This window comes from Pseudopipra pipra, chromosome 4, assembly GCF_036250125.1.
Source record: "Pseudopipra pipra isolate bDixPip1 chromosome 4, bDixPip1.hap1, whole genome shotgun sequence".
In the NCBI taxonomy this organism is placed as follows: domain Eukaryota; kingdom Metazoa; phylum Chordata; class Aves; order Passeriformes; family Pipridae; genus Pseudopipra; species Pseudopipra pipra.
This window is the reverse complement of record NC_087552.1, coordinates 35,810,790-35,835,380: the sequence shown is the minus strand read 5'-3', so window position 1 is coordinate 35,835,380 and position 24,591 is coordinate 35,810,790. Positions and strand designations below refer to the sequence as shown.

Genomic DNA, 24,591 nt, shown 5'->3' with positions numbered 1-24,591 from the left:
TGAATTGTAGACAAAGCAAGCTCTTGACTTGAACACAGTTTAGGCTTAGTAGATCCTTAAGGCTTTTGAGCCCAATGTGAACATTTGAAACACTGTTTGATGGGGTATCTTTCATTTGGCCACCTACCAATGGTATTCTGATTTGCCTTGATCCTCTGGTGAGACAGGCCCACTGTGTCCACAGTTACAGATACTGACTTCACTCTTGCAAATCAAGCAAGCAAGCTGACCTGAGAAACCTTCCCCAAGTGCACTTTGAATTTTACAGAGTTGATGGAAAGTTCAAAAGACCTTTTCTATAATATATAATAATGCTTGAAATTTTGAAAGATAGGTCAACGTATGCCAGGAAATCACCTCAAAATCCTTAGTAAACAACTGGTAAATTTTGACACGCCATGTGAGACCTGAATTCCAACTATACCTTCATGCTTCAAACTGATTTTATTCATTTTTATTAAAACTTATTTAATTGATCTATATTAGGGCGGGAAAAAAAGTCTTTGTTCAAGGTGAAACTTTGCCACTGGAGAATTACGACCATTCTAGGAAAGGCTACTCCACAGCATCCTGACTGAACCAGGAAATCAAGAAATGCAACTACAAGGCAGAAGACTTGTGATTTTTGACATTTCGTAAGTCCAAAACATTTTCTTTTTTTTTTTTAAACTCACAAGACCGTCATGTTTTTTTAGACAGATATTTTTCCCCTTTTCCTTTTCTGGTAATTTTTCAGGGAGCAATACCCAAAGGAATAAAAAAAATGCATTTTTGTTTTCCAAAGCTTGAAAATAACAAGCAGTTTGGAAAGAGTTTCCAAACTCTTTTTGTTGTTTGATTTTGGTGTTTGGTCTTCAGTTGTTGGGGTTTTTTTAATCCCCCCAAGAGCTTAGCAAAAAGGATTGGTTTTTGAAGCAGCCTGAAATTTTAATTGCTACTAGGAATAGCCAAACAAATAGGAAATAAAATCAATCAGAATATCAATTTTGCGCACACTGAAGATCATGAAAGCTTTGCTAATTAACATCAGAAAAGGCAAAATATCTCAACTGAGCTGTGTAAATGACTAGAAAGAGGGGAAGAGCATGGGCTTCACATATTGTATCTGTTGTTAAACCTTTTCCTGTGTGCACTGTTTACAATATAAAACAACTTGCAACACAAGATCAGGTACAATTGTGCGTTAATTTGTGTCTGTATATTTTCATCAGATGTTCTGGGATTCATTTGCTTATTGAATGGAAGAATTAACAAAATCTCAAAACCATTGGTGCTATGCTTCTTTTCACATTTTCATACCATTGCTTTATGAAAAAGTAATTGCAGCATGAATATGAAGGGCTGGAAAGTTTACCACTTATCTACTTTTTAATGTGGTCTCCTATCTAAGATAAGGACTAGAGTAAGTCTTTCCAGTCTTTTAAATTTACTGTCTCTTATTGAGTATTCAAGGAGCTTTAAAGATCAGCTCAGCAATTACCCCACAAATCAGTGCACCTTCGCTTCCACATTGATAAGCTTCTGCTACAGCTACCAAGAAACGGATCCTCTACAACCAGTTGTAGATATTTGATTTTTCCTTTCTATGGGGATCTTTTGGAAGATTTCTGATATAAAAGGTACACATATGTATGAATATGTACATACAACCACATAATTTTAAATTATAGTTAGTTGTATTATTATTAATAGCTTATGAAGATGCAGATAGACAACTTTTGTATCTCACTTTTATAGTACTTAATAGTTTAAGTGATATGTTAAACTCTGGGTCCCTTGATGTCACTGGCAAAGCTTCAATTGACTTCATTGTGTGCAGAACTGAAACCCATATAGATTTTCATGCTATTTAATTTTGACTGCTTTCCTGGAAGATGTATTAATCATTGTAATCCAGTTAATGGGAAAGCTGGAAGAAATAACTCTTGACATACATTTCTTGAAATGCACTTAGTGCATGTCCGATAAACTGTTTCAAAAATTAAACAAGGGCTACCTAACTTGCCAACTAAACACAAAGAGAAATTATGTTGCATTAATTTCAACGTATTTTTAAACAACAAAGAGTAACACAAGGGAAAGTAATAGAAAAGCAAGGTGACTGAATTGAAATGAACTTATCCCTCACCTAAAGCAATCACAGGGAAGAGTTTGATCCACATTCTTGTTGACTCTGCACACGAAAATCTCAATAACTAAATCAGCATTTTTCTGTAAAAGTATTAATGGTGACATTATCACAATATTTTGTTTGCTTCTTCCACTCCTAGATACTAGGTCAGACCCTGTACACTTACTGTCTCTTATAATCCCATGATCTTTTGCTTAGAGGTTTCTATTTAGACACAAACTACAACAACAGACCTCAGTTTATCAGAGATTGCAGCAATCATCTCACTGCCAGCTGAACCACTGATGTCATTGTGTATTCCTTTTATGTATCTAAATGTAAATGTGATTTCTCTCTCTGTTCAAAGCTTTGAAAGGGACATTTAATGACAGAGCTAAAAATGGCAGAGGAGGATCCCTGTCTGTGGTTTCTCCCTGGCATTTTTAATGTACGTTTCCTTTTACAGCCACAGCTGCTTCAATTTTCCTGAGATTCTGCTGGAGAATTTCCTACAGAAAGGGTTTCTGCTCTAAACCACAATGTTATAAACAAATTGCTGACTACTGTGCCATGGTCTTGTGCATTACAGCTACAGCTTCCTCCTAGACAGTACAATCTTGATACACCCCATAATGCAGCCTTAAGGCTGGAGAAACCTGGAAGTCTACAAAATTTGCAGCAAAGCTACATTTTCTTTAGTCTTCTCTGTTTCCTCTCCTCTATTTCACCTTTGCTCTATTTTGAGAGGCTGCTTTTAAAAGACAACTGCAGTGATTAAAAAAAAAAAGGGTCAAGAGGATAGGAGTAGTAGCTAAAAGAAAGAAAGAAGAAAAAGAGAAAGAGAAAAATGTTTTAAATGAATCCTTGTATCAAAAAATATACGCCATTCACAGCTTTCCAGTGTGCAACAACTCTAAACCAACCACCAATAGGGTAAGGTCCATCTAACTCAATGTCCATACATTTACTTTTAATGGAAATAATCTGGGAAGTGCCCCCAGATGACAGGTTTAGGCAATATATAAATTTTAAATTGTGCAACTCTGAATGATGATTTGTCTTTGGAAAATGCAGCTCTCATCCTAACTTGGACTAGTAGCACAATCCTCAATGTCCTGCCCCACATCAATCTACTTTACACTGGAGAAAAGAATTTAAAGCAATTTAAAGTTGATACCAAGTGAATAAGAAACTCATAGAGACATCATATTCTGTGCTAGCAGAGTAGATGAGTACGAGCAGAAGAAAATGCCACTAAGTCATTAGAGAGGACACTAAAGAATCCTTTTTCTGGTTTAGATCATCCTAATCTTTCCAGTTCCTAGGAAAGAGAAAATGAAAAACATATTGGACTGCACTAACCAATATCTCCAGTTTCTGTGGTGTTTGGCCAACACAGACATCAAAGAATTCCCTCTCACAGGTTGTGGCAAGCTGTACAAGCCCTACCGTGCTCCAGGGTTCCAGAGGGTAAACTGTGGTTCAGGCAGAACAAATATTCTGTGCAACTTCAAGGAAGAAGTCAGAGGTATAGATGGTCACTAAATCTTTGTCAAGTCTCAGAACAATAACTGAACACTCCAGAGCGACTTCATGTTGCGATTTCACTAGGACTACAGCAGTAGCTCTGGAATGCTATCCAAAGGTGCAATTTACCTGGGACAAATCTTAGGAAGCATAAATCTAAAACCAGCTCTGTTTGTATTTCAACAAAGCATTTTCTGAGCCTTTTAACTGATTCTTTGTACAGGACACATTTCACCTTCTCATAATTCAGCTGTTTCTAACTACAAGTTTCTGAAATTGTCCCCATCACATGGAATCATATTTGAGTAATCCACTAAATAAAGAAAATGTATTGTTAAGATACATCTATTGTATCTACTGGAGCTACTGTGGTGGTATTACGAGAAAAAGGTGTCATTAGGCATTTACAGCTGGTTGTTTCAAAAGCACATTTCCATATCATCAGTTTTCAGGGCTACCAGATCACAAAACTTATGATACATTCATCTACATTCATTTCACTTCACATTAATAGCAAATTTAAAGAATTGTGTTGGACGCTCCAGACAACAAAGCCTAGTTGCAGCTATTTCAATTTCATACAGTCAAGACACCAGTTTGCACCTCAGGATAATGTTATGTAGCACAATCAGTATTTCAGATGCTATCGTTTCTCCATTCTATCATCTTTCCTCACATTGAAATAATCTGTGAATAGTTTAATCAGCTGCAGTAGGCTCATTTAAGTGCTATGGAAACACAGTAAAAATGGAAGTAGCATTGCATCCTTGGAAATTAATGGAATGGAGAAAAAAAAAAAGTTAATTCCCAGACTATAAATATTGGTATGTCAAATGTCAGTATCTGGAGAACTGAAACAAACCAAATAATGCAAAGGAATGAAGAAGCATCTGGCCAAAATCTGTGACTTCAGAAATTAAGTTTTTAAGCACAAATAATAAAACCAACAATTATGGCTATGCCTACACTGCTAAGGGCTTCCCCACACACCAAGCAGTGGCTCACACCTCGGCTCCCTCCCAGTCATCCCCCACAGTAGGAGTAGGCTACTATGGGCCCCACAGTGTGTCTTTAATTACTTGTGGGTTTATCTGGTTCAAAGGGCCTGCAATTATGCGAGGGTAGGGTCACAGCCTCTCAGGCTGATTTTAATACTTTCACACACTGTGAAAGTGTGTGGCATACCCTGCATGTGTTGTGAGAGTAGGTAAATGTATGCCAGACAGGATGAGGTAACACTGGAAGGCAGCTCAGGGATAACAGTAGCAAGAAGCCCTGCAGTAGTACTGTCTGTGTCACTGTGAGGTGGGTCTTTGGGTGAATTATGCCCAAAACCACACCCAAGCTTTGTGAGAACTGAATGACAGTGTTTTAAAAAATAAAAAAACCCCACTCCAGAACAAACAAACAAACCAACTCCAGGGACTGAACTGACTTGCAAGCAAGGAACTGGGTGTTGGAAGTGGGCTGGGAAGACAAGATATTTGGCTTTCTTCATGCTCCCTATATTCATTCTGACAGAGTTAAAACAGAACTAAGCTGTAAAAACATCAAGTATCAAACATAATCATTCTAAAGCTATTTGAATGAGCTAGGACATCCACAGCTATGTATTTCTTGGGTCTTGCACTTGAAGCAAAATTATATGAAGAATTTATTTTGGCACCAAAGTCGGAGCTCCAGAATAAAAGCTTAAAACAAAGATTTGTGGAACAGACCACAAGTCCTTGTTTCATTTTATTATCATACTACACTGAACACATCAATATCCAATGAATATCTGAGGACAAGTGTTATGTAGCTGCAGAACACCATTATAAATATTTTCATCAGTAATTTCAGGACATCGGTAAGCTGAGAACATAAAAATGCTTCCATTCCTATGCTTTCACAGTGTATATTATCAAGACCTAACTTGCAAATTTGGTCTAGTGTTTTCTCTCCAGCCACTTTCCCTGTGATGCTCAGCCCACAGAAAGACCTCCACACTGGAACTCATAAGTTCAGACAGGAACATTTTATGGCTATTATTTGGTCACTTTTTAACCAGCCATCTCTGCGGGGAAAAAAGCCTTGAGAACAATTAAGTATCATAATAATATTTATCAAACAAAGTAGTGAAAATTTATAAGCCTCTGAGGAATGTCAGTACTGTCATATAAGCTTCTTTAGAAGATAACTCCTACTCCAGAGTGGTATTAAGGAAAGCAGATGAAGACTCACAGCTATAAATAGATCAAAGATAAGGTTTATCTTAGTCTCTACAAACTGTCTTTCTTCTCAAATACTTTGCTAAAAAATTCATTTTCAAAGGCATATAGTCAAACTAAAAGAAAATATTTCTTTGTGAAATCATGGACTCTGAAGTAAGCTAAATGGACTCCTGTTTAGTTAGACCCTATTTTGTTCATTTAACTCTAAAACATACTTTTCCTTAATACACAATACGATGCACAATATGATCTTGCACTTATTCAAGGTGGTGGAGCTGTAGCTCCCAAGCAGCTTCGCAGTGCAAAGTGAAAAGGCTTATTTTTGCAAAAAAGTGGCTGCCTTCACATACACACCTGAAGAAACATGGAAAAGCGCATATTTGTCCAGTGAATATTTTAAATGTGTGCTGACTGAGTATAAAACAAACCTCTGAAATTTCTCGTACTCCTTCCCAAAGCCCCACTTCATCTCTGTACGTGCTGTGACTTTTCAGAATATTTTTATGCACAAAACAGCTTTTCAAAGTCCTCCTAACCCTTGTAACTTATCTTACAAACATAAATCAATCCATGTTGGCCAAATCTTTCTTTAACAGAACTGCACCTTTAAATACCACTAATGCCAGATGGTCTCCGCATATAAAGCAGCATGAGACAACATATTAATGCTACTCAAACAAGCAACTTGTGCTAGCAGCAGACCAATGAAATCAGTCTCAGGCTGCTAATCCTCTCTGTCTCCATGGCAACATCTATTTCAGACAATTCTTCAATTTTCAAGTCAGATGAGCTTCTTGGCCCCTAAACTTCTCTATTCAGGGGATCTTCTGTTGGCAGGTACTTTTTCACTTTGTATTGGCTACTGTAATAATACAGATTTTATTTTTATCAGCTGCTTCATGGAGTATCAAGGAACAGATGCTCCTCTGTTTCTGTTTATTTATAGACTTTTCCTCTAAAGATTTTTACTGCAAGATTTTCACTGAAGGTCTGTACTATTTATTTCAACTATGGATTTTTTCCCATAACTGTAACACATGGAAACTTCGCAAATGTTGATGTCTCTGTCTCTGACTCTACCTATCAGCACTGAAGAAAAGGAATTGGTATCTTCTTCATACTTATATGCTATCAAGGTGGATTTTTAAACAAAACAAAAAATTGTCTATCTGCAGCAGGTAAATGGCAGACAAATTCCTGATGACCCCTCACCACATGTCCATTATGCATAGCTAAGTCAGCACGAACATTTGCTACTAGGAAAAAACTGACAGGAAGCAGGTAGGAACTAATATGGCAAAGGTTGAGATCATACTTTCTAGATACCAAAAAACCCTACCAGATCATCAGGCTGCTACACTAGTAAGGATGTCTGCCAAGAAAATAGATCAATAAACCTTGGCCAATCCAATGTCCCCTCTGATCAAACAATTCTTTTCATTCAGCTTTAAGGTAGATCATACCAAAGCATAAGTACTCAAAATGGCATCCAATGGCTGTTCTCACTGTGAGCAGGCTCTGCAGCCAGAGCAGTATCTTTCTTTGGTCATAAATCAGGCAGCTCATGCTCCATGGTCACGAGCAGCTCCATACAAAGAATGGCTATCTCAGCTTGCTCCACAGGACTTCATTTGTGAGTAAACAAGGATGTCAGATTTTGCTCATAATTCAATATTAACAACTACCAGGAAGCAGCTAATTGCTCATGCAGTTATAAATGTCTCGCTTTGGAAAACGAATTCATTAAAAACAAATGTTTACTGCCTTTGAACTGTCAACCACAGGTTTATGATTCAAGATTCTCTCTTACCTGGCCATTGTAGCTACAGAGACACATCTTTAACATATGCCTTTGTACTGACTCAATCACTTGCTGTCGTGATGGGAAGATGCCGCCGATGTCATTCAGCTGGCACAACACTGGCACACTGCAAGAAACCTCCATTCAAAGGGAAGGGCACTACAGATCAAGACCTCACTTTTAATCTAGTGTCCTTGTCTCCAGCAGCGCCCCTGAAAGCAGCAAGAGCAGTGACAACTTCAGTGTCAGGGAGCAGCTATGGCACCACGGCACATACAGGTGTTTTTTCATAGTATGGCAGAACTTCTGTTCCAAAATCCCAGCATGTCAAGCTGGGACTTGCTCAGTTTCAGCACTGCTGTTCTGCAGAGCTCCTAACTCACTCCCAATACAATACCAGCTTTCATCCTTATCCTGAAATGATACAAGCCAGCCTATGGATATTCAAAGAGCTCCATTTCCTGTCACACAGCAAATCAAACCCATCTACTCTGCTACCGTTTCATCCTTATCATTTTATCGATAAGGATTTTTTTTCTAACCTTTTAACTACCTAGACCCTTGATGTCTTCATTTAGCTTCAGCATACCAAAATAACCTTTGCATTGAATTCACTGAACTCTGGCTATTGATGTGCAACTTACTCCAAAATGAAATACATGAAGTTTGCACCCTTTACTCCACTCATTGTAACTCTACAATCATTTCAATTACCTTACCCAGAAGCCTGAAAGTACACACTGCAGTTTTCAGTTTTGCTTGATTCCATAAAATTTTAAGAGAAATCAGTTACAAATCTTCTTTACAGTTTAATTCCCAATTCAACGGAAGAAAAACAAAACAAAAAAAAAGCAAGACTCTGTGGTAATACATGCATGAGACATTTTTTTAAAAAAGAAAATGTAGACCAAAAAAAGCTGGGGCATGATGTTTTTGGTTTTGTTTTTTTTTTTTAGGAGGAACATGAATTAAAATAGGTATGAGGACTCGCAATATAAATTAACCTGCTGAGGAAAGATCAGACAGAGTTAATAAATGGTATGTTTTGCTAAGCAAGCACAATAAACCACAACAAGGTACGTTAGATGATGACACATGAAGGCTGGGATTCATCAGGTCTTAACCGTAAGCTCTTGCACATGTTCCTAAGACAGAAGCCTGCCCAATGTTACCTCCTCTTGCAGTCAGTAGGGAAAACAGACATTTTCAGAGGTCACTGTAGCCCAATCTGATAACCAGTAAAAGGGAAACTAAAGCATGAATACGCATGCCCAGTATGTACGCTTCTACATCACATACCACCTCTGAAAACAAAAATTAGGCAGAATTAAAACAGAACTAATTCTAAACTAGTTTTAATACTAAATTATTGGCTGAATCTAGTAACCACTCCACTGTTACAACCAAAAATTTCTGTTTATTCTGAAATAAACAGAAATAATAAAAGCACCTGTCTTGTGCTTTTCACCCTCAATGTAATTTAAAGGCTTAAGATATTGATTACTAAATTATAGAATAAAAAACAGTTTCTCCTGAAAAAAAAAATTATTTTAATAATGAGGTCACTTTTGAGAAATTACACACCTGCAACTTCCTGGCTTTAACAAAAAGTCTCACAAAATCTTGGGAAATACCACGCTCTATAGACTTCTCACTATAGACTCTATATGGAAATACCACGCTCTATAGACTTCTAACTCTCTGGAGTTCACATCAATGTCTCCATAATAAAAGATCACTTTAAGCCAAGTACAGGACAAAACAGGCTCCCCTTCTGTTTTCTTTGAGAATTGCTAAGGCATTCTGCAGGTGTGGGAGGTGATGATGACTCTTTAAAAGAAATAAAAGTAATGAACTCTTTCAAAAGGAGTAGGATTGTAAAAAGCAGCCTGGGTCAGATCACCAAACTGAATATTCTGCATATTCACACTCATTTTAAGCCTGAAAAATAAAACAACAGCCTTCTGCAGAGTCATGTTTATTCTTAATAATTACAGACCTTTTTACCACAGCTTATTTGTCCTTTGTGTTATTCCAGCAAATAAAAGATAAACTTCTGACATGCCGTAGCTGGAATCCAGTGTTTTCAGAGGTAGCACACAGCCGCTCAACCCTTTTTTAAGTGATGTAAGAGAAAGGGGAGTCTTTAAATACCTTAGCCCGTGAAGCAATTTAGAGTGAGGGTATCTCTAGAAAATACTGCAGACTGCCTGGTACAGCTGCCTAACCACACTTACTGTGAATTTCCATTGACTTCAGTGGGAACGTGAATAGCATTAACAACTAGCTGCGAATGTGCTCTATAAACGTGTCTACCTCTCTTTGATTTTCACCAGAGTTCTGTGAGCACATTTCTTTCTTCGTATTCTGCACCTCTATTTTTAGCTGAACATGAAAACTGAAATAGGACAAAATCAGAACTATCAAGGAAATAATATTTTTTCTCTTAAATAAATAATAAGGAAGAAAAATCTATTTTCAAAAAACTGCATGTTTTGAAGTACATTTAAAAAAAAGGAAGATATTCAAGGCTCTTAACAATAAAGCATGCCTTTAAAAAACCCACTCAGCATGCACAGAAAGCCATCTTCCTGCCAGCAAATCTTACAGCCCTCCCAAGACCTGTGTAACCTACACAGTCTGCAAAGGACACTGAACACCTCACTCTGAATGCAGGCAGCATTAAAATCGTCCTGCCAGAGATGACCCCAGGCCAAATCCTGGCTGGGTGACTCCAGAGGGATACCCCAAGTGGCACTAAAGCCCATAAGGGATTTTTCTGGAAAGGTAATTACAGCTTCTCAGTCTTCTGTAGAATGCACAAGGTACAGCCAGCCCCAGATCTGCATTCCCAGCAGGCAAGTCAGTAGCATATCACTGGTGGTGTTTGATGAGAAAGCCAGAACATCCTCACAAGCTCTGAAAGAAAATCTGTTCCCTGATGCACAAAGGAAAGAAAAAGTCCAAATGCAGAAGGCTACATGAGTAATAGGTTTAAGCATGTTTTACTCTGCATTTTATTTTATCCATTCCTATAGAGACAGCAGCAGCTGCCCTACTCCCACTCACAATTTGGTGCTGCAGGTGCTCTTATTACCAGGCTGCCCAGACAGCAGCTCACCTTTAAAGAGGATTGCAAACCTAAGCCAGAAGAGAAGCAAAACTACAGCTGACAGAAGACGGTCAGCACAGCATCTCCTCTACTCCTGATACAAAGTGTTCTGCTTATATCCACTCATTTACAGCCTCTACCTTTATGGAGTGCAGCTGGATGAGTGTGAACTCAGTGCACACGCATTTAGCAGCAACCAGCCCTCTACCCTTCAACATCTCCCTTCAGAAAGGGAATGCTAAACGAGAGGCCCTTGATAAAAACTAGTGTTTGCTTAAAACTCAAGCATACAAAAATTAGGGTTGCTCTCTAATACCTGGATTTAATAACAAGCTCTTCCCATATGTAATTTGTATTAATGCTCTGCAAATACAGGAGATATGAATAGAGCCAATCAAAGAGCTCACATGATTTTTACGTGCAGATTCAGAGCATAAGGAAAAGCACCTTTAGAAAATCAAGTGCAATTAACTGTAGGTAATAAAATTAGAACAGCTGTATCTGATGATATCACCATAAGCAAGAGACGAGCTCTATACTTTCTGACATCACCACTGATACAATGCCCTGCCATCAAACCCAGCACCGCACTTACCCATCTGAAGCAGGACAGCCCATAAGACCCACAGGCAATATCCAGTGGTCTCCCCACTCTAATACTACCATGCCCACAATGGGCTGAAATCATGGCAGCCTCCTACATGTTTTCTCCTTCTTACTGCTGTTTTTTCTCTTTTGAAAAAGAGCAGCACTTGCTCATGGTTCTCTGAAATGGCTGCAGAGTCTTTTAAATTACAGTAATTTAAAAAATATTTTAAAATAGGTTTTGTGCAACAGTGACATAAAGACATTATGAGAAATGATTCTTCTCCCTTTATTTTGTCAGCTTTACTTATCACAATTTCTTACCACCAAAAACACTAGCTCACATGGCTGGTGCCACAGCTGAATAAGGGATCACTTCATTGACAGAATAAAAATCAGCCATAGTTTCCGCATTAGAGGACAAATCTTGGATTTCCCCACTTATCAATATAGAGCCATGGTTTTCCTTTCTCTTTTAGTCACCTTTTAATTATGTTTTTGCAGGAGGAAACACTGCAGGGCTAGGGTGTGAAAAACTGAGAGCCTCACATCTGGTGATTTTGGTTGGGGGGGGCTAGTACAGCAGCTATAATTTGGGAAGCCAAGCAGCTTATTCAGGCTCTGTGCCAGCACTGACCCACCCAGCTCATTTCCTCATCCTGCCAAGTGGGGTCTTTGATAAAGTGATGGGTCCAAGGATTAATGTAGCTGAGTTACACCTCATAAAATCAACTGCAGTCTCACCCACAAGGCCCTGAAAATGCTCCAAGTGACAAATGCACTGCTCAACTCACGCTCAGTGTGCTCCTGCCTCACAGGTTCACAGTGCTTTGTTGTGCGAAACTGCAAAATCCAAGGTATGCAATTTTCTAAAAGATCAGTTGTCTCACTCAACTACAAATAAACCATTTCCTTCTATCTGAAGTATTATTAAAGATGCTTGTGGGGAAAAGAATGAATGATAAAATCATTAACACTAAAAAAGCGTTAAATATTTTGTTTACAAAAATGTCATTATTTTGATATTTTCAGGATTTTTGTTTCCTGTTCTCAAGCATGAACACTTTGATGAAAATGTCACAAATTCGCAGGTCATTTTTTGTCACAAAATCTATATGTTCATCCAATTTATGCAAAACTAATTTTCAGGGCCTGTATCTGTTACACATGTAACCATCCAATTAATAAGCCTTGCTTTGAGGATTTCTTTGCAAAACTAAACACTGAAAAATAAACATCATTAAAATATTAGTAGTTTATATTTTTAAAAAAGTAGAAAGCCATAGAAATATTTACCTGCAATTTTTTATGTAAATGCAAGAAAAAAAACCCCAAAACATCCAACTTAGGAATCTTGAAAGTGTCAAAATATTTCACTTTCACATTGAAAGTGAAGTGGTAATGGAGAGGACTGATCTTCCACCTCCAAAATCAATAGTTCAAATGAGCCAGAAGTGGCAGCATGCCTAGACAAGTGGCTGAACATAAACGGTGGACAAACTGCTTTTGGTATTCATCAGTTCTAAATACATTTCATTGTTATTAAAGAATACAAACATACTCAAAATTAGTTTAATTATGGTAACAAACAAAAAGCCTTTAGAGATCAGCATCCATGGGTGTTTGTTCAACAGAACATCAGATATCCAGAGCAAGAGTAGTCCATATCCTCCTGTACCTAAACTAAGGCAAAAGATTGCTTAGTTTGTCCTAGAAAAAAAAAATAAAAAAATCTGTGTTTTACCATCAATTGTCCTCTGCTATCCCTTGGTGCACCATCAAGTGTCAACGACCTCTTTCTCCTCATTTTATCTGACCTTCCTGTCCACCACCTTCTGTCAACTTGGCCAATTTTTGGCAAGCACAAGGATAAAATCATATTTTCTCATGCAATCAAAGTAACTCCTAAACATTTTGATTGCTTCCAGTCTAGGTTTATGCAACACCTTCTATAAGTAACCACTGACACAGACTAATTCATCTTTCTCTCCCTTAAGGGTTCTCCTCACTGACTCAAAGTGAGGTTATCTGCATGGAACACCTGCCTCAATATAAAACTTGAATAAAGTTCAAATATCTTCATTTCTGGGTTGTTCAGGTTTTCCTTATTCAAGGGCTGTTTTTCCATCAGTGATTGCAGGCTCTAATCTCCCATACAGGTGCAGTATCAGCCTAAAGAAACTGCTGCCACAAAAAACAACAAACAAACAAACAAAAACAGAAAAAAAAAACCTTCAAAAAACAACTAAATAACAAGCAAACAAAACCAAACAACAACCCAAAACACAAAATGCACAAAATTGCAGAACAGTAGCCCAAACTCTGGTTGGTATGAACCACAATTGAAGCAGAGGTGTTCGAGTTTGCAGAGAAGGCACATCTTCTAAGTATTCAATGTAGCATCAGAAACTTTAGGCAGTCTCACGCTTCTGGTATTTATCATGTCCCCAGGAAGAACTCAGTAAAGGCTGAAGGCTCAGCTTGCATCTTCCAGATGACTAATTAGGGTTTCCAGGTTTTGTGAAGACACTTTGTATGATTAAGCAAGAAACCAGACTGGCTCATATGGACTCATTCTGACTTCCAGTGCAGGATTGGGACCTAAAAAAATATCCTCATAATGTATATTTACTCTGTGAAAAAAGGAGGCCCTTACAATTTGTTCCAGTGTCTTCATTCACTGAGGATTTTTTCCAGTTGCTTTGGAGGTCTAAAGCACATTTCTAAAATTTTCCTATTTCTCTCATGCATTTTTTTTCAAATGTTGCACATATATTACACATTAACTTTCAAAAATAGCTGATATTCTAAAATTAAAGTTGATTTATATGCTTGCATACTATCAAATACATTCTCACAATGCTGCATGGCCATGTGTGATTATGCAATGGTTGCATGTATGTGCAGTATTTGATTTACTCAGTACAAAGAGTCTTTACTGATGCTCTGCAGACACTTTCCTGATCTATTTTGTCATCAACTTGCTTGCTAAGTGAACACAAACGTTTTTGTTTCACAGCTGTTCACTGGATGATTCAGGTATCATCTCTGTGTACTCACCAGGCTTCTAGAAGCACGAGCTCTCTACAGACTATAAATCTATGAACCACAGCATATATTTTGTTCATACTTCCCTGTATTTTAAAAATAAACCCAATGACACTCAGGATATCTTGCAGGAATAGATTATGCTCAGAAATTACAACTTTTTGGCCTGTCAGGGAAAAAGAAAAAATAAGTATATGTGTGTATGTATTTGTGTCTGTGAATTTCTCTATCATTTATTAACAATAAGAGATGATGACAAACTAGATTCTGATCCTGCAAGTTTTATCTCACCAAATATCCTTACTCCATTTGTTGCCCTGGGAATTAAGTAAGATGCTCAGAGTGAGCAAGGTTCCCCCCTCAGGTATGAGCAGAATCAGCCTCATATTTCCTGCCAAGGTTGATACAAGGCTCCACTTATTTTACTGCATAGCTTAAAAAAGCTCACATACAAAAATAAACAGTGTTGCCTTTTACTACACAGTAGAAGAAAGGGCACGTTATTAAGAAGAAAACACCTCTAATGCAACCATTGGCACAATATGTAGGTGCTTAGGCTCTATAACAAAGAAGCAGGAGTGTTATCAACGGCTTCAGAATTCTTTCAAAGGAGCGCAACATAACTACGCATGAGGTCTGGCTTGTTGCCCTTCCTGAAAAGACCCCGAGTTTCTCCTATGTGCCACTGCAGAGAGCAGTAGCTCTGCACTTTTTGAGAAACTCTCAGAACCTGACAGAATGAAACTGAGGATTTAAATAAAACAATGAATTTGCTTTGGTTCAAACCCTGGTTAATCCCCTCCAAAACCCAGCATTTTCAGCATCCACCACTAAAGATTGCCAGGACTCATCACATTCCCTGACATGTGATTTGGACGTTGCAACATGTGGTATTTTTGTCTAGAGGCCTCTCTTAGTGAGGGACCAAGCATGTTTCAGAAAAGGAATACTGTTGGATTCCCTTTTGCTTAGGCTCAATGACGAACCCTTTCTCACGTCACTGACACCAAGAGGAGAAGTGTGTCTCCAGGAAGAGCCATAGCCCCATCTCAGACTGGGCAGCATGCTCTTTTTGTCCCTCTTTCAAGCCCTCCTGGCTTGACACAACAGTCAAAAAAATGAGCTGTAGTGACTATCCTCTGATAGTAATCCAAAGCCACAGAAATGACTGTGTTATCATTGTATCGTGCAAATTACACAGCGGCAATAGAATAATTCTTTGCTTCAGGATCCTCACCCCTGATATCAAGATGGCAACGTACTACAAAGAAATTTTTCAAATTTCACTGCAATTCCAACATTTTTCATTTCAAGACGATGCTTTGCTACCCTGCCTTCCTCTTCTATCTTCCTTTATGTCCAATATCTTCTAACCTTCAAGTTCTATCTGTAGCCCTAATGCTGTAAATAAAAACATTAAGTCCCCTGAGGATGCAAAGCAAGGTTATATTCAGGTCATAAAGTAGAATATTAAACACTAATTGTATTGGCCAGATCCACGGAGACTCACAGAAGCCACATCCCTCCCTATAAGTCACATACTTTCAGACCTGTGCTCTAACCCACTGAGGGAAATGTGAGGACATAACTGCATGAGGCTTATGGCTGGGCCAAAGGTACTGAGCGGCTTTCACGATTAAGCCTTTTCACACAGAGACATTAGTGATACTATCGATTCTAAAACTGGAAACAATGAACTATGCACACTCGTAGGTGTAAAACAAGTGCACAGCATCAATCACATTCCCTTTGATAAAAAACGTCCCAAACCTTAAGTACACCCAACCACACATCCAGAGACATCTGCGCCGGTGCCTGCAGTGTGCCGCGGTGGGTGACACGGCTGCTGGGACACGCTGGCCGTGCCACGCCGCTCACACGCACAGTCTCCTGCTTCACGGCTTTCCCCGGCGGTGCGGTGCGTGCGGGGAAGGGGCGGCCAGCACCTCCCCTGCCAGCGGACCCGCGCTGGGCGCCTGCTTCCAGCGCCTTCACTCCGGCTGCTGCCGCATCTCCTGACATCTCCCGGGGAATTCAGCGCCTTTCTCTCTGCAACGGGGCGCTAAATCCAATGGCAGCGGCATAAAGCCGCTTCGCGCCGGCTGCAGACGATCGCTGACCGCCGGTGCCTCTGCCGCAGCGAGGATTTTAGGGACAGCGCCCGTCTCCGCGGCAGCACCGGGCGGCAGTACCGCCCCGCCGCTACCTGCCGCCAGGTGCGGGCACCGCCGGGGCCGCCCCCCTTACCGGGCTCGTGCTCGCCGGGGCGGTCGGAGATCTCGATGACCAGGAGCTCCCGGCCCTCGGCGCTGCGCCCCACCGTGTAGATCCTGCTGATGGCGGGGCACTGCAGCCACACGGCCACCAGCGCTTCCCGCAGCTCGGCGTAGCGGTGGTACTCGAAGGAGATGCCCTCCTCGGCGCTCAGCCGCCGCCGCCGACTGGCGGCCCCCGCCGCGGGCTCCGCCGCCGCCGCCCGGCAGGCAGCGAGCACCGCGCACAGCGCCAGCACAACCCGCACCGCCATCCCGCCCGCCTGCGGCCGCGCAACTACCGCCAGCCCCGGCAGCAGGGAAGGAGGGAGGGAGCGGGAGGGATCCCGGGGGAGGAGGGGCGGGGCGGGACCGCCCGCTCCTCCCTCTCCGCGATCCGCGGCGGGAGGTGCGGGCGCGCCCGCGGAGGGGCGGGGGCCGGGGCCGGGGCCTCAAGATGCGGGCGAAAGCTGCTATAGCTGTTTTCATCAACTAGATGCGAAAAAAGCATTGGGAGAATCCGGGTGCGCGTTTTCCGCACCGCTTCATCATTTTGTGCGGTCCTAGAGGGTAAACCCACTGCCACAAAGCTAAAGTAACAAGAGTGCTCCATGAATGATTCAGACAGTGCCATTGCAGGATAACACGAGTGTATTTGATTGACCTATGCTATAGGTCTGTAGTATAACTATAAACAATCATCTGTAAGATTGCTTTGCTCATCATCTGTAAGGCGTCTTTGCTGCATCACAGAACGGAAAGGATAAAGCTGGACTTACTTTCTGATGCTGACAATCCTTAGAGAGCGCATCCTAGTATGTTCAGTGGGAATGTTCCTGTGAGGAACCATCCACCATATATTAATAAACAACAGTTTCTTCTAAACCACAGATACTACAGGACTTCCGAAGCCATAATTTTTCACCCGTTTTTATAGGCATAGCTCTTTAGATTATGTTGAAACAACCTGTAAAGGACAAGTGATAAAAGCAAAAGGCTAAATGCTAAAGAGCAACTTCCATATCAGGTTGTTGGGTTTGGGGTTTTGGTTTGGGGCTTTTTTGGGGTTTGTTTTGCTTGTTTGTTTCAGATTTTTTTGGTTTTGGTTTCTTTGGGGGGGGGTTGTTTTTGTTTTTTTAAAGGACACCGACTTGCTGGAAAACTTTGAGAGGTTCAGAATTTTTAAAAGTACACATTCCATTCATCATTCTAGAAATAGACTCTTGTCCTCAATAATTTAATGCATGTTTTATTCTGATTTTTTAATCTAAAAGGGTGAGCCTCTATAACAAACCCTTCTATCAGTAATTAATACTGAATCAATTTTCAGGCAGATTCTTTAATAATCCTATGGATATTTTCCTATATTTGCAGTGCCTAGTTGCACCTAAGAAGATAATGGAAATAGTCACTTCTAGGAGAACATCTTCATTGATGCTTGGTGATATACCAGCTTGGAAAATGATCCAGCATCTAAAACTCAGACCTGAAAATACAACTACTACACACAAATACTTGATATAACCTATTCTTATCTTCCAGGGCTGTGACTGTCACTCCTGGATTATTTGACATGTTTCTTCCTAACAAGAACCAAAGTTCATCCCATCCAGTCCTCACCATCTTTCAAAGCCAACTGGGTTCAGAAGCTTTTCTGCCCAGTTTAATTCCACGGTTACAAGTAGGCAACCACACGCAAAAGCACCTTCAGAGCACTTCTTGGAGCCTTCTACTCTCCATTCTTACCGCTAGAAAACTTTCGGAGATGCCTGTCAGATCATGTCACACTAGCTCAGGGGTTATGACAGTGCAAATTTGCTCCAAGTATTTTGCAAGACTTGGATGTATACAGGCTCTCCAGTATGGTGTTTTCTCCTACCAAGATCACTGTTCAGATATAGATCACAAAAGTGCTATCTCTCTGATTTCTTCCTAACAGCATTAATAGTATTATGAACTTGTTTATGACTTTACACAGCTTTAGAATTATGTGCAATGTGTTCAGCCCTATCAGTGCCCCAGACTGAACTGTTAATAAGGGTAGCTGACCAAGTATTCAAAAGATTCATATTCTTTATCAGTTTTGTTGACTACGTTCATCACAGGCTAAATATTCCTTGTTTTCTTAATCACTTTTCCTTGCATTCAATACACAAAGTAAACAAATCTCCTGATGCTGGGATTTTAAAGTCACAATATCATTTTCTGGGATAACTTTCTGATCCAAAAAACCCCTTTGTGCATTGTAGCAACTCTCGTTGGCTTCCCTTCAAATTTATTTACCCAAAATACATCACTAAAAGATACAAGGAGGCTCAGAAATCATCTATTTAATCTATTCAAGCAGTGAATTATTATTCCACTACACAGAATTGGTCTGAATGGATTTACATTAATTTACATACTTATTAAGCCCCCCCTTGAAAAAATTAAGAGAATGCATACCTATAAAAACACATGCACATAAACATCTTGTGTAAAACAGGGTGGTTTACTATCAAATATTTAATTTTGAGCTCACAGATACTAATTTCTTTTTAATAAGAGATTAAGAAACAATGTTTAAATTCTCAGAGAGTTTAGGAGCATTCACAGAATTGAGTAGGAGGAATAAATTGATGACTTCCTTTGTATCTAATCCTTCCTCCTATTTTCTGTAGTTCAGGGAAGATGACTATCATCAAAGGCAAAGGCCAAATTTCCTAGTAATATGGAAAAAGTTCTGCCATTTGCCTTAGTTTCAGAGCAATACTCTAACCCCAAGGGCATTCCCAGCCTGCATGCATAACCAGGCACCTGGAAATGGCCTTGTAAACTGGTAATACTAATGAGAGCAGTGAGCAGAGTGCAAGTGCTCCAGGAAATGTACTGATCAGTAGATTTCAAATCTGTTTTACCTCTCTCTTGTGTCTGTGTATAATACCAAATAGTAAGTAATATTTCACCAACAGACACATTACTTGGTAATTGCAATTACATTACTTGGTAATTGCAAAAATTTTCATTGACATTTCCAAAAGTACTTATTTATAGACAAACGTACATATACGCACAAACATATATATAATATTCATATATATTTACAGATTACTCCATTCTTTTGGCAAAATAGAATTTGTCTATTCAAATTTTCTAAAACTTTTTACTTGCCTGAATCTGTCTTTTTCAGCAAATCATGATTCACCAGGAAGTATGTAAATAAATTTTCCAAAATAAACTTACACTCACAGAATTTTGCTTAAAAGACTTGAGTAACTTTGCACCTTTTTTATTTGTGTAACAAGATGAACAGGCTGACGCAGCTATTTTCTTTTATTACTCAAAAAGAGAACCCTAAAGCTATGTCCATTACAAACAAAGTACATTATGAACACCAGACATCCTAAAACCACTCTATGATGGAGATTAGATAGCATTGTTAATAACAAACTACTGTTAATACTTACACCAGAGAAACACTCACTAAACTTCTCTGGTTTATATTTGGAAAGAATTGAGAAGGTGCACTATACTGCCTGGGGAAGATACTGTTTTCTAACATAGATCCGGGCAAGTAGGATGATGAACATGATGCATAAGGGAGAATGCTTGTTTAGATCAGCAAGATCAAATAATTTAAGCCCCCATCTGAGAAGGGGTCTCTTTGGCTTGCTAATAATCCAGTCATATTGCATTTCTGAGCCTTGGAAAAATTCTGAAAGAATAATTCAGGTATTAACACTAACTATTCATAATAAAACTCCAACTATAGACCATATATGCCCTAAAAGACCAGGGTAAAGGCTGGTAAGGGTTTCAGTCAAGAAATTAATGCTAGGAATAAAATACCTCCAATCAATTTAAGAGAGAGAACAGTTGAACTCAGCATTGAAAAATTACTGGGCAAGCAGGTAGAGATAACTGTGGCTGTAAGATTTTACAAAACTTATCAGAATGCTGATTATATACACATATACTACACCTGGCAGCTCTGGTCACTTGAAGCTATGTTTTCAAGACAGGAGCTTCTATTACCAACCTTCAAAATGCCTTGCACAACTCAGTGGTCTATTTCTTGCATGCTTGCAAAACAGGGTTGAGATATGGAAAGTTGCAGCTTTTCTAGTACCTTGAGAAAGGGCTTAATGTAAGGCAGGGCAAAGGAAATATCAACAACAATAAAAAAATTTTAAACATACAAATAAGGACAAGTCACTTCTGCAGGAGGTTATGGGAAGGCAGAGGAAAAAAACCCACCCACCTTCCAAGTTGTGTAGTGCAAGACTGAATATTTTATTGTCTCCAGTTGTTAGATGACTCACACACGTTACTTAAATCCAACCCTATCCCTATCAGGTATTTAAGAGCTTACTGTGTTCTTGCTGAGTGGCAAACATCCTAAGAGTGTAACAATTCTGCATTGAGCCTCATTATAGACTGCAACTTAAATTTTATACAAACGTTATCTGACATTTGCACTTACACACAGCATACCTGTGCAAATGGCTGTGAGTTACTGCTGCCCCTTGTTTCAGTTTGTAGGAATAATAACTGCTCTTGGGTGATGCTTGGTCCTGGACACTGAACTGGAATGCTGTTTCTGAGAGATGCTATAGCCTGGCTATGGTGCCAAACACTCTCACACAGAGGAACTGCTATGCAGGATCATTGTGAAGGTTCACAAGACTGGCTGACAGGGTTTTTTCAAAGTGATGGGTCATGATCTTACAGGAGTATTCTTCTGCTCTTCTGCAGGGACTAGTATTTCAAGTCCAAGCGTTAATTGATTCTGTAATTACATAAATGTGAAGCAAAACTGATTAAAATTTGTGGATGACAAAGAATGGTGAACAGTAAGGATATATAGCAGCTCTGGAATGTGATTTACTTGATAAGTCAAGCACATCTAAATATTTCAGAGGAGTAAACTTCAAATTACACTTAAGAGCAAGAAATATAAAACACATTCATAACAGTCTGGCAACAGTATTTCTAGAAGCATCGAGAGATCACAAAAGATGGATAATGACTATATTTTCCAGAGCAATGCTTAGAAAGAAGGGTAATGGTTAAGAGCGAGGACATGATTATATCACTAAGGTGATGTTAGAAAGAACAACCTGGACACACAGTTCTGGTATCTAGAGCTAAAACAAGACTGTGAAAACTCAGATACAAGCCACAGGAGTGATTTGAGAAACAGAGGAAATGCCTTACTGGGGAGATGATACAATCTGGTCAGATGGCGAAAAATATATCATCATGGCTGGGCTTCGCGAACAAAGATTTGGGGAGGGCTCTACCCACGTTTGTTACAAGTGCGCTGGTGGCTAAAAAGGCCAATACGAGATAGGCATGTCTGGTTGCAAAAGGCACAGCAGAAGGACTCCTTAGGTGATATATTCTGCAAGGCACAAATCTTTCTGCGTTGCCTTTTCTCCTCAAGGGTGATCCTGCGTGCGTTCTCAAAAGCATCAGCAGCGTTATAGATAGTGTGTCTCCAGACCTCCCGATTGGAGGCCAGATTAGACCAGTTATGGTGATCAATATGGCCAAGGCTGAGATGTTGTTTCATATTGATCAACATAACTGGTGAAAAATACAATTGAAAAGCAATTTAACTACTGTGTTTATTACTTTCACAGAGAGTTTCAATAATGTAGTTTTTCAATAAAAATGAATGTTAAAAATCTAGAAACATATCACACTTTTCTTTAAGATTATCATAAAACATGCAGCATTTATTAGAAACTGTGAAGAAAACAAATGAAATCATATGATCTGCAAATATAATCATAATACCAATAATTATTAGTGTCTTCTGGCAACCTATGCTTTAGTGTAAAATAAACTGCCTTAGTTAGTATTTCACATCAGCCACCAGAACCAGTTGATTATTTTGCAATCCTAATCTTAACAATTTATTACACTTTTCAAGTTTCCATGTTTTTTGACATAAACCTCCAAAAATTAATTCATTGCTTTCATAGGACTTACTTATTGCCATATCCAAAGGGACAGTACAAACTGTTATTTCCCATAGATGAGCTTTACTTAAACTAAACTGGACTTTCAGGAAAAGATTATGTGATGGAAAATGTTCCTTCCACACTTATTCGCCTATCTTACCATGTTTAAAATTGTCTCCATGTTAAAGAGGATGAAGGACAACTGATTGTGTAAGGTTTTGTTGTGTGTTGTGAAGACCCAAAACTGTTACCCATACGTTGCTCTCATTTTTTTCAGTTGCACAAAAACCTCTTTGTTTTCAGAACTACTCTACCGTCTCTCTCGCTAAATACGGGAGAGAGAAATCAGTAAAGTCTTATTTAATAAAGGCCTAAAATATCAAAAATGTAATTGCCTAACACAGTTCTTTAAATGCACAAAAGTTACGAAGTAATGAGATAGATCGTTTACTCACCATACATTCAGTAAAAAATACAAGGTTCTACATTTGAAAAGGTGGTGAGCTGGTGGTAAAATGCAGCTCGATCTAGTCCTGCAGCAAAACAAAGTCTGTGGTTTTCAAATGCAAGCTCCTGTGTTGAGAGTTCCAGTACACGCTTCTTTTTCAGAAAAAAAATAAATGTACAGAGCAGAGCTTACAGAATTCTCTAGGGATTTATTAAAGAAAGAGGATAAAAGGAATGATGTAATCGCATTGTACACTAAGGATGTACATAAAATAACCAAAAAAACTAAAATAGCAATGGCTGTGAGAAAAACAGGGATTCAAGTAATGAGCAAAGGTCCAAAAAAACCCCATGCATGCTACTACAAATGATAATATAACCATTAAAATTGCATTGGTTTTTTTAAACCTCTTAAGAATGGAATATACATTGCCAATCCTATCAAACTTTTAGTACTCCAGTGAGCTTTCCAATAACTGAGACACCAGGCTTTTACAAATACCTTTACTGGAATATTTCAGAAAGTGGTTCATGGGTTTGCATAATTTTGCAACAGCGTGTGTGTAGGCACAAGCCAGTGGGCTGAGAAGCAGTGAATAGAATGATGCACACAGGGAAAATCTGAAGCGCTGAAAGCTCCTTGTGTTTTTAGGCTAATGGTTCAGTAAAATAAAGCTAAGTATAGCTGCAGCTGCAGGATGGGAGTGGGAGTTGACATATCAGAGGATAATGGCCATCTTTAAAATCTGATTAAAGAGGTCACTTCCACCATGGAGAGTTCAGGCTGGCAGGGCATATGGATTCAGCAAGTCTTAAGTAGCAGTTCCCGCTAAAAACTGAACAATACAGGGATTTCAGCTTCCATTCACCTGCCATAGTCAAATATTTTTACTTCTTTTTAGAGGGAAGAAGAACACTGAATTTCAACATTGGGATATAGATAGAGAAGTAAAAGCTTGTACAAAAGAGATGCAGAAGAGGAATCTGAATTACTGCCATATTTCAAGTAAAATTTGAGTCATTCCTCATGTCATTAACACTTCGATTTTTGTTAGAAGCCTGATCTCATCTGCACTTTCAGTGGAGTACCTGTTTTGAGTATTATACCAGACTGTGTGTGAAGCAGCATGAAAATTCAGGTGTAGTCTTAAAACACTGTAAAGTTCTCTAAAGGACTTATAGAGTAGATGAAGTGGCATTTGAAGACTAAAGAGCAGCTGATATGACAGTATAAGATCTTTGCAAGGGTTTAAGCCCTTCTCAAATACTTTCACTGTTATTTTCTGTGCAACAGACAAACATTTAAAGTAGATTCAAAAACATTTGACTACTGCTTCTGTTCCGTACAACTCAAGTAGCAGATTTTGAGATTCTGCTTGTCATCAAGCTGTACCTTGAGAAGGCACTCGGCTCAAAAGTTGTTGCTACATTGAGCAGTTACATATCCAAGTCCTCCAAAGCACAAACCAGCAGAATTTACATGCTCTCCATTTCTTACTGCTCTCTCTGTAAGTAGTTTAACAGACAGAACTGCTGCAAACTGTACTA

The 24,591-nt window shown here is 39.2% G+C and overlaps 1 protein-coding gene across 1 annotated transcript in view; it reads right to left on the bottom strand.

Moving 5' to 3' along the window:
• Positions 1 to 16,938, bottom strand: part of CPE (carboxypeptidase E) — a 57,172-nt gene extending 40,234 nt beyond the window's left edge. The window contains exon 1 of the mRNA XM_064652405.1: positions 16,644 to 16,938. Coding sequence (XP_064508475.1) covers positions 16,644 to 16,923 — 280 coding nt within the window. The 5' untranslated portion in view covers positions 16,924 to 16,938. The remainder of the gene's footprint in view (positions 1 to 16,643) is intronic.
• Between the last annotated feature and the right edge of the window lie 7,653 nt (positions 16,939 to 24,591).